The sequence below is a fragment of the Camelina sativa genome, chromosome 14, assembly GCF_000633955.1.
Source record: "Camelina sativa cultivar DH55 chromosome 14, Cs, whole genome shotgun sequence".
Classification (NCBI taxonomy): Eukaryota; Viridiplantae; Streptophyta; class Magnoliopsida; order Brassicales; family Brassicaceae; genus Camelina; species Camelina sativa.
In genome coordinates, this window is record NC_025698.1 from 2,647,410 (window position 1) to 2,657,520 (window position 10,111).

Below are 10,111 nucleotides of genomic sequence, written 5' to 3' on the forward strand. Positions count from 1 at the left end.
TTTTTTTTTTTTTTTTTTGAGTTCGAATTATGAGCAGTTTAATATTGAAAAATGCAGGAGTATATATGGGCTATTCCAAGCTTAAGTAAAGGTCCCTCTTAGTTAAATGCGATTAACAGCTCTTCTTTAATGCTCGATCTACTTCTCCCATTTCCATCTTTAATACCCTAGCAAGTAGCACCAGCACATGCAGGGCCGGTCCTATAGCTAATATGTGGTCTAATTCTAAAGCACTTTTTAAAATGTATCCTTTTGTGTGTTTTTAATAATCGAGTTTTTGATCCATATCTCTCGACATACATCATTGGCTTTTTCAAAAAAATTGTCATATATTAAAATTCATTGCAAAAATCAATTTCAAAAAATACACATACCCCATAAAATTAATGAGTCGGGCCTGTATATACCATTATATATACAAGAACAAAGCAATACTACGTCTGATACCAACATACTATTCATCTCTACTTATTAGTATGTCTCCATTAGCGAAGACAAAACTTTACTTCACATCAACGAAGACAAATCTTTGGTTGACGTCTTTTACATAGATTTATTTACGTTGCTAGTCCAAGAAATTAATATTTACAGTCACATATCATGAAGACACGATCGATGCTATGTTGTCCATTTCTTATGGTATTTTTTTAAAAAAATACTATTATTTAGAAAAATGTCCAAAAAAATGACAAATTTTTAAATCTAGAACAGAAAAACATAAACTTTTAAAATATTATAAAATTTAGATTTAATTTTTTGGTAAAACAATAAAATTTCGTTGACTTGACAATTTCAAACACGCGGTAAAAAATTTTGGAATATGTTAGCGTGGTCAGTTGGAAAAACATTTTGATCTTAAAATCTTTGAAATCATATAAAAGTCAAACTGTTTTTTTGATAACATTAAGAGAAGAAACACATTGGAAATATTTTTCATGAGCATCTATATATTAAAAGGAAAACGAATATAATAATATCGAAAGTAAAAAAATAAAGGGGGGAAGGAAAACGCAATTCTAATAATAAAAATCTTCGTTGTCAAAAAAAAAAATAATAATAATAAATTTTTTTGATTCGTTAAACCCTTTTATATTCGGACTCGAAACCCTAATTTCGCAATTGCGCCGTCTCTCTCTCGCACCGGAGAATGAGTACTACTACGATGGCTGCTCTCCCGGCGCGTAACCAGTCGAAGGTTGACCCGAATAACGTTAACAGAGCCGTGAAATCTCTGTTAAAATGGTGGGACTCCAAATCCAAGTCCCAGAAGAACTCAGAACAGCTCGAGAACGAGAACGAGAACGAGAACGACGGTTTCGTCTACCTAATCGTGACAGTGAAGAGAATCCCCCAGCTGGATCGGACTAACCCAATCATGATCCCTCTTCCTCATCCTCTCATCGATCTTTCCGCCGAAGATTCGCCAGAGCTCTGTTTAATCATCGACGACAAACACAAGAACAAAATCACAAAGGAAGCGGCTTTGAAGAAGATCGAATCGGAGAAGATCCCGATCACCGCTGTGATCAAAGTCTCGAAACTGAAGTCGGATTTAGTCAAGTTAGAGAAGGAGAAGCGTTGCTGCGAGCTGTATTTCGCGGAGAGGAGGCTGATGCCGATGTTGCCGAAGCTGCTGGGGAAAGAGTTTGCTAAGAAGAAGAAGAACCCTATCGCGGTTAACCTGAGGCATGGGAGCTGGAAAGAGCAGATTGAGAAAGCTTGTGAATCGGCTCTGTTCTTCGTTGGTACAGGTACGTGTAGCGTTGTTAAGGTGGCGAGATTGTCAATGGGAAGGAAGGAGATTGCAGAGAATGTGATGGTGAGTATAAATGGGATTGGTGATTCAGTTCCTGGTAAATGGAAGAATGTTAGGTTTTTGCATATCAAGCTGCTTGAGAGCATGGCATTGCCTGTTTATGAACAAGTTGGACAACCTTAGCTTAAAACACTGATGAATCGATCTGGTTATACAATTTTAGTCACAGGTTTTGGTTTTGTTCTGTGGAACTTTTTCTCTTATGGTGATATGTTGTAATGTGCTCAGATGATGATTATGCCTACTAGAAGACTAGACAAAACTGTCTCAAATGATTATAGTGTTTTTGAATGCAAAATTTTGATTTCCATGATGTGAGTGGGTCTTTGGTATACTTCAGTAGGAATCACATGAATCTTATAAGAAAGCACCTGGTCATGTGTTATATATAAAGCAGAACGATGCTGTTTGAATATGACGGGATGGTTTTTTTGGTTATGTATTTGAAAGAATCTAGTTTTCCTAAATTAACTTTGTCTTGGCAAAGGTATATTCCATTGAACTTTCTTCGTTTCACAATTGTGCTTGCATGATAATAATCTCAAGATTTGGGTTCTTCTTTAAGTCTCAATTCTTGGTGTTTTTCCCAATCTATGGATATACGTGAGTTGAATGTTGTAAATTCTTGGTCGATATCTTCTCGAAACGGCAAATATGATTTGATGAAGTTTGAAGTGTGGATTGAAAAGCTGATGATGGGATGGATACTAAAACTTAAAAAAAAAAAAAAACTCTTTTGTGTGATAGATGTAGTGTGTAAACGAAAAATCAAAAAAGAATCCATCAGATCATCTTTAATAGTTTCGGTAGACAAGAAAACACTTGTGATCATCAATGATGAAAGCAAAAGGAACCAAAAACACTAAAAATTAAATGGTTTGCAAATGTCTTTAAAGTTAAGCTTTATTATATCTAAAAATGGGAAATATGATTGGAGTAATAAATTTGATACCCATATGGAGTCATTGGAATAATCTAATGGAGTTCTATAACTTTTTTAAGTATAAATTTAGTTATCATTATTAAATAAGAAAGTAGATATATGATTGGAGCGTAACATTCACGCGCACACTACTAGTCTTCCGTGGGTCCTCCTTTGTCTTTGAACTCTTTTGAGAGAGAGAGAGTGTTGAGAAAAATAGACTTTACTCAATTAGTTCAGCATTGGTTGAGAGAGAAAGTGTTGAGAACAAAAAAAAGCACATGGCTTCATTACCATTGGAACCACAGCCTCATGCTCTTCTTGCTCCTCCTCCGCCGCAGCTTCTGCACGACGGTGACGCTTCCAAACGCCGTTCTGAAACGGATTCAGATAAGGTTTATTCCCTCCCCCGTCTCTCTCTCTCTCTCTCTCTCTCTGTTTTGACGTCTGTGCTTGGTAAACAGTACACATTTGAAATTAGAGTTTGGTGGCTGTTCTAGATCTACTCCGATCTAGCTCCTTTTTTTTTTATATATATTCTTTGTTCCATGTCTAAGTTCAGTAGAATCGATTTGTATTCTCGTGCTCATGTTTTTTTTGTTCGGTCCTCGTTTCTGATCTGAGCTCACCGGAGAGTTATTTTTTTTACTCCGACAAGAGCGTTTTTTTTTTTATATATAGGAGACTGCGACTTTTACTTTACAGCTAGATTGATTTTTCCCGAGCTACAACTTCAAACTTTCTCTCTACCGGAGATCTAAGCAACAGTAACCTTTTTATTGAATCTTGTGCAAAAATTTAGAGCTGAATTAGTTGATTGCGATTGGCTAACCTACATTTCTTTCTTGTATATGTATAATATTTCGTTTATTTATTTCAACAATATGTTCATACTTCAAGGTACAATTTGCTTTGCTTGTTTGAATATCTCAGATTATTTATGGATTCAATACTGTTCATTCTTCAAAGTACAGTTTACTTGTACATCTCTGAATTCACTCTTGGCAGGTTTTCGAGTATTCCTATAGTTATGTTTTCTCTTGGCCCATTGCTTCTCTCTCTCTCTCTCTCTCTCCCGACATTTATTCTCCACTTTTTTACTTTGGCTTGTCCTTCACTCTGCCATAACTTATTCCATTTTACTTGTATGATTTTTCTCTGGCAGAACTTACCTCGGTATAAATGTGATAATATTGAAGTTTATTTTGATCATTTATGTAATAATAGCATTCTTATACTGTCATATTTATCCCGAGGCTTGTTGAAATCAGTATATGCTTACCATCTCTCTCGTCCACCTTTGTAGTTTAATCACAATAGTTTAACGCCTGTTACTAATATGTGAGCTGGATTGCAGGAAATGACTGCTGCTGTTATTGAAGGAAATGATGCTGTTACCGGTCATATCATTTCCACTACCATTGGCGGCAAAAACGGTGAACCGAAGCAGGTTAAGTTCTAGTTTTTGCTTATGATCTCTCTCTCTTAACTACTTTTTGCCTAGTCGAAGTAATTATGATCTCTTATCTCAACTTCATTTTGTCCCCTACAGACCATTAGTTACATGGCTGAGCGGGTTGTTGGAACAGGTTCGTTCGGAATTGTTTTCCAGGTATATTGCGCTCCTCTGTGCTAGCATATACACGTCATAAATCTTATTTTTGCTCTCTGATCAACCCTAAAAATTACTATATATTGTAGGCGAAATGCTTGGAAACTGGAGAATCCGTAGCCATTAAAAAGGTCTTGCAAGATCGACGATACAAAAACCGTGAGTTGCAACTTATGCGACTAATGGATCACCCAAATGTCATTTCCTTGAAGCACTGTTTCTTCTCCACAACCAGTAGAGATGAGCTCTTCCTCAACCTCGTTATGGAGTATGTACCTGAGACTTTGTACCGGGTTTTGAGGCACTACACTAGTTCAAATCAGAGGATGCCAATTTTCTATGTCAAACTTTACACATATCAAGTATGCACTATTACTTTGCAGTTTGTCTCACAAATAACCTCTAATATATTGGACTCTGAAACTGATTAAAGATATCTAATGCAGATCTTCAGAGGTTTGGCTTACATCCATACTGTTCCTGGTGTTTGCCACAGAGATGTGAAACCACAAAATCTTTTGGTACGTCAAATAGCATGGCATGTGTTTTTTTAACCTTAACTAGTTTTTGGATCTAACTTTCTGGTGCTTACTGTAGGTTGATCCCTTAACCCACCAGGTTAAGCTGTGTGATTTTGGAAGTGCAAAAGTATTGGTAAGGCTGTTATCCTTTCTTTAACTGAGTTTCTTGTGTTGTCTACTTGCTTATGTATCTACACATGCAGTTCATGAGTTACCATTGAGTGTGAACTATACCAATTATATTGCTTTCCCCATTACTCAGAAGTTATGTAAATAAGTATAGGCGGTAGCAGAATTCTCGCCTCGTGAAAGCACTCATTTCATGCATTTCTGTTTTGGTAACCCTTTAAAATGTTTTGGCAATACTTTATAGGTCAAAGGTGAAGCAAACATATCATATATATGCTCCCGTTATTATCGAGCTCCGGAACTCATCTTTGGAGCCACAGAGTATACAGCATCCATAGATATATGGTCTGCTGGTTGTGTTCTGGCAGAGCTTCTTCTTGGCCAGGTTAGTGTGGATTTCTACGCGTTAATCTCTGCATATAGTGCCTGCCTGATGTTTTATTATCTCAAACTCTCTCTCTTTCTCTCTACAGCCATTATTTCCTGGAGAAAATTCAGTTGATCAGCTTGTGGAGATCATAAAGGTGAAGTCTCCTTTACTTATAGCTGGCTAATTTTTCTCTTCTAGGTTTATAAGATACCTAGAATCTAGCATATGTGTTACCATAAGTTCTTGCTGCCTTGGTTTAGGTTCTTGGTACTCCAACTCGTGAAGAAATTCGATGTATGAACCCAAACTACACAGACTTTAGATTCCCACAAATCAAAGCTCACCCTTGGCACAAGGTAAGTTATCTCACCTTTTTTTCTGGTCCAACAACTACTTAACCTACACAGTAGTCATAAAAGCATGTCATATATAACATCAACCATATATTGTACCCTTGACCTCCAGGTGTTTCATAAGCGGATGCCTCCAGAAGCCATTGACCTTGCATCTCGGCTTCTTCAATATTCACCAAGTCTACGCTGCACTGCGGTCAGTAACTCTNTTTTTTTTTTTTGGAATCATAAGTAGTCTTTGTGATAACTTGTTTTTGTCTTTGAGTGATGGAGTGGAAATATAGAAGCTCGATTAAATTCTCTTTCAAGTGTTGGATGGAGTTGAGACTTATTCTGACAGTTGTATTTCGTTGCCCCTTTAGCTTGAAGCATGTGCTCATCCGTTTTTCAATGAACTTCGAGAGCCAAACGCCCGTCTTCCAAATGGCCGTCCATTACCTCCATTGTTCAATTTTAAACAAGAGGTAAAAAATCAATCTAAGCTCCAGAAAAATGCTGCTTTTTTTTCCTGGAACTTCACCATAACCCAATTGGTTCTTTGTATGTGGAGTCAGTTAGGTGGAGCTTCAATGGAGCTGATCAACAGGCTAATACCTGAGCATGTGAGACGACAGATGAGCACAGGATTACAAAACACTGTACATGTCTGAAGAAAAAGAGAAGAAATCAGATTTACTACTTCTGTTTGATAGTTGACAGGTTCAACAATATATTATTAACCACGATTATTATCAGCTTCTATACCCTTTAGTTAAGTCAGATTCAGCTTTTTTGAGAAATCAGAAGCTGATAATTGCGTCTATTTCTTTTATTCCTTAGCCTATAGAGTTGAGAGAGACACTGTTCCTCGTTGTATTTTTGTATATGTTTTTGTCCGTAAAACAATTCTGACAGATTCGTGGAGAAAAAAAAACGAGGTGAAAATATTGAACAAATGTCATGTTCAAAAGTTAAGCTACAAGAACGTCTTTTGTATTTTATTTGCCTTCACACAAAGACTATCAATAAGGCCTGATGATTTGTGACATTTGTCTTTGAAATGTTACATAGGGGAAGATCTGCATCTGTTTAGTTTATTACAATTTTACAAGTCGTGGGAGTGTCAAAGACAAATACCAATCATGTACCTTAAAATTAAAAATCCCTTACAGGCTAAATTTGCCATAGCATAAAACATGATCTTAAAGTAATGGATTCTTATTTCATTTTTTTGATTGCCATAGCCAAAGAGATAATCATTTGATGTCTCACCCTAACCAAATCTACAATCCTGCACTCTAGTTAGAGCAGCAACCCATTCTCTTAAGAACCGATCCGTCTTCTTTAACGTTTATGGTCTCTCCTTTTCCTGGTAAATCAGTGGACGATCCTTCTCCTCTGTTCGATCCATCCACGCTTCTTTTGCTCACAATCTTGTGGATCTGAGTGAGCACTTCCGTGAATGCGTTATCAACATTGGTTGCGTCAAGAGCTGATGTCTCCATGAAATACAGAGATTCTCTCTCAGCAAAGGCTTTAGCCTCTTCTGTTTTGACTGCCACTAAGTGGCGCAAATCGCACTTGTTCCCAATGAGCATAACCACTATGTTTGGGTCTGTGTGTCCTCTTAGTTCCCTTAACCATCTTGCTGCATTCTCAAAAGTCGCGTGCCTTGTCACATCATAAATAAGCAAAGCACCTACAGCTCCTCTGTAGTAAGCGCTTGTGATTGCTCGGTATCTATCAAAAAAGCATAAACAAACCCATGTATAATCTTAGACGTGATTAAAAGAGATACAATAACAACGACAGTAATAAGTTCAGTTACACTGTGTAACTTACATATAACTAGACGGGGTAAGACTATTTTCGATAAGCATCCTACTCTCGTTTTAGAGGCAATTCAACGTATCTACCAGATGGACACTTTGTAACGTAACAATCACAGAGTTAAGGAAAGAACTCCACCGCAAAATTCAAAATCCATCTATGACTAGTGCAAGCCAAGACAGAGGAGAGCTAGAAAATGTTTTTCACCAAGTGTATTGGGTTTTAAAAGTCAAGCAGACAAAAGCTCGGAAACCTATCTTTTGTGTGAAACAGAAGGAACAGCACAAAAACAGATACAGTAACAGAGAGGTTTGGAGACAAACAGTATGTAGTAAGTCGAATATCTAAAAAAAAGCAACACTTTTACTACGGGGATGGACCTAGACCTATATATGAGAGATACAGATCTATTACACAAGCATCTAATAAGCACAAAAGCAGAGAACCATAAGTAAGAGCCTAAATGTGATAAAATCCTAAGTAAATTCTGAGTAATAGTGCAGGGTTTGAGCCATGTTCAGCACATAACCTGAGACGGTTGTAAGTTTCGTCAATCAGGCTTTGCTGAGAAACATGAGATAAATAAAAAACCAACTCACTCTTGATCTTTAAATCACTCCAAGCACAAGTCCAGATTCATGAAACTTGAGATACATACATAAATCAAACACAATGATTCTAAAACTTTACTAAAACAGCGAATCGAACTGAGAAACCACAAAAACAAAAAGGATGAAATTTTGAAAAAGCTTATCCAAAGGATCGAAATCAATCAAGTAAGCAGGAAAGAAGAAGAAGGGAGGAGACGTAATCGGACCTCTCTTGACCAGCAGTATCCCAAATCTGAGCTTTGACGACTTTGCCTTCGACTTTGAGTGTCTTGGTAGCGAACTCGACACCAATAGTAGACTTGGATTCGAGATTGAACTCGTTCTTGGTAAACCTAGAGAGCAGATTTGATTTGCCGACACCTGAGTCGCCGATCAACACCAGCTTGAATAGGTAATCGTACTCTTCATCGGCTTTGTAACTTGACATGATTCCAAAATTCGAATTTGCGATTAGAGAACGCTCCTAGTGTGTTTGTTGTTTTGATGATAATGAATGATTCAGATGTTGTTGATGATGATGATGATGAAAAGAGCTTTTTGTCGGGTTGGCGTAAGATCGCTGCTTTTATTGCTTCTTTTTAAACAGATTTAAACCGATAAATTAAATTAAAAAAAAATGTTTAAAATCTTTTTAAAAAAGTTCCGCTTAATTAGTTGCATAGTTAAGGAGATTTTCTAAATCCAATAATGTAGGTGTTTTAACAACTTCCACTCACAAAATTCAATTTTTGTTTGACTAATATACTATCACAAGTATCAACTTAACAAAAACGTGAAGTTCATCTCAATGGATTCCATCTTCTTCTAGTGCTACACAAGATCGATTTATATTTGAATCAGTCTCAAGTGATTTTGGAGAAGAAATTTCTGAGTTTGAAAGAATGGACAATGCTTACACTGAAATGGTGAAAGAAAATAGACTTGATGAAACAAAGGATGAGTTAGATATTTATCTCAAGGATGCTATAGAGACTCCTAAAACCCTTCCTGGAATAAAATGGGATGTTTTGTCTTGGTGGAGACTCAATAGTCAGAAGTTCCATATTTTATCTGAAATTGCAAAGGATGTTCTTGCAATGCAAGTGTCTTCTGTCGCCTCTGAAAGTGCTTTCAGCACTAGTGGTCGAATCATTGAGCCTCATAAAAGCTGTTTAGCTCATTATATGGTGGAAGTGTTGATGTGCACTGAGCAATGGATGAAACAAGATATGAAGATTAATGAAAAAGACTTCCATGCAAACTCACATATCCTTGCTGATATTGAACTATTTGATAGTCTTCAGAAAGGTAAGTTTTACATTTATGTTTAATTTTTTACTTTTTTGTAACGGTTAAGTTACATTTGTTGTTGTTTGTTTTCAGAGTTTTAAAATTAAAACAACTAGGACTCAACCCGAAATAAGAGACATTATACTCGGCTATAAGGTAACTTCATTTCTGTCATATTTTTGTTCTTTCAAATGAGTTATAGTTTTAAAAATATTTGGTCTGATGTAACAGGTCATGATCTATGGATAATCTGTTAAAAGGCTGCTAATGCTGGGAATGATTCTTCTTTATTTGTTTCTTTCACTCTATCAGTTTCATTTGTTTAAGATTTTAAGTCATGCTTTTTTTTGTTGGGATGCTTATTTTGCTACTTTGGTTGGTGTTTGACTTGTTTTACGATAAAAATGATCAAAACATGGTTTAATTTGTGTTTTAGTTCATTGTTTCTTATTGAATTTGTTAGATTATACAATTGCTTTTACAGGTATATTTCAGGTTTTTCGGGTTTTCTGGGTATTTTGGATATGTATCGAGTAGCTACTACCCATAACCAAATATATTTTGGATACATTTAGGTTTTTTAAAATCAATACCCAAAGTACCTGAACCCAAAAGGAACCGAACTTGAATCAGACCCGAAATTATATGAACATTTGTTCGGATCCTATATCAGTAAATCTAAAATACCCGAACCCGAAT

At 36.3% G+C, this 10,111-nt stretch overlaps 3 protein-coding genes and 1 pseudogene across 3 annotated transcripts; 2 read left to right on the plus strand and 2 right to left on the minus strand.

Moving 5' to 3' along the window:
- The window catches only part of LOC104743169, a 1,982-nt pseudogene extending 1,603 nt beyond the window's left edge, over positions 1-379 (minus strand).
- Positions 1,075-2,129, plus strand: LOC104739189 (ribosomal L1 domain-containing protein 1-like). Its single transcript, XM_010459461.2, has one exon. The coding sequence runs from the start codon at positions 1,148-1,150 to the stop codon at positions 1,937-1,939; it is 792 nt and encodes a 263-aa protein (XP_010457763.1). The 5' UTR covers positions 1,075-1,147; the 3' UTR covers positions 1,940-2,129.
- Positions 2,968-6,658, plus strand: LOC104739190 (shaggy-related protein kinase iota). The gene is made up of 12 exons (XM_010459463.2): positions 2,968-3,133; positions 4,096-4,188; positions 4,291-4,350; positions 4,440-4,712; positions 4,797-4,871; positions 4,948-5,004; positions 5,245-5,385; positions 5,474-5,524; positions 5,631-5,726; positions 5,836-5,919; positions 6,086-6,187; positions 6,278-6,658. The coding sequence occupies exons 1-12, from the start codon at positions 3,020-3,022 to the stop codon at positions 6,371-6,373; spliced, it is 1,242 nt and encodes a 413-aa protein (XP_010457765.1). The 5' UTR covers positions 2,968-3,019; the 3' UTR covers positions 6,374-6,658.
- LOC104739191 (ras-related protein RABA1a-like) lies at positions 6,771-8,731 on the minus strand. Its single transcript, XM_010459464.1, has 2 exons — positions 8,350-8,731; positions 6,771-7,442 (listed from the first exon to the last, which is right to left on the minus strand). The coding sequence occupies exons 1-2, from the start codon at positions 8,568-8,570 to the stop codon at positions 7,001-7,003; spliced, it is 663 nt and encodes a 220-aa protein (XP_010457766.1). The 5' UTR covers positions 8,571-8,731; the 3' UTR covers positions 6,771-7,000.

Excerpts from the sequence above, each read along its gene's own strand:
- LOC104739189 (XM_010459461.2), top strand. The coding sequence starts at position 1,148 with ATGAGTACTACTACGATGGCTGCTCTCCCGGCGCGTAACCAGTCGAAG.
- LOC104739190 (XM_010459463.2), top strand. The coding sequence starts at position 3,020 with ATGGCTTCATTACCATTGGAACCACAGCCTCATGCTCTTCTTGCTCCT. Across the intron at positions 3,134-4,095 it reads CTGAAACGGATTCAGATAAG|GAAATGACTGCTGCTGTTAT; the intron begins GTTTATTCCCTC and ends GCTGGATTGCAG. Across the intron at positions 4,713-4,796 it reads TCAAACTTTACACATATCAA|ATCTTCAGAGGTTTGGCTTA; the intron begins GTATGCACTATT and ends TATCTAATGCAG.
- LOC104739191 (XM_010459464.1), bottom strand. The coding sequence starts at position 8,570 with ATGTCAAGTTACAAAGCCGATGAAGAGTACGATTACCTATTCAAGCTG. Across the intron at positions 7,443-8,349 it reads GATACTGCTGGTCAAGAGAG|ATACCGAGCAATCACAAGCG; the intron begins GTCCGATTACGT and ends CTTTTTTGATAG.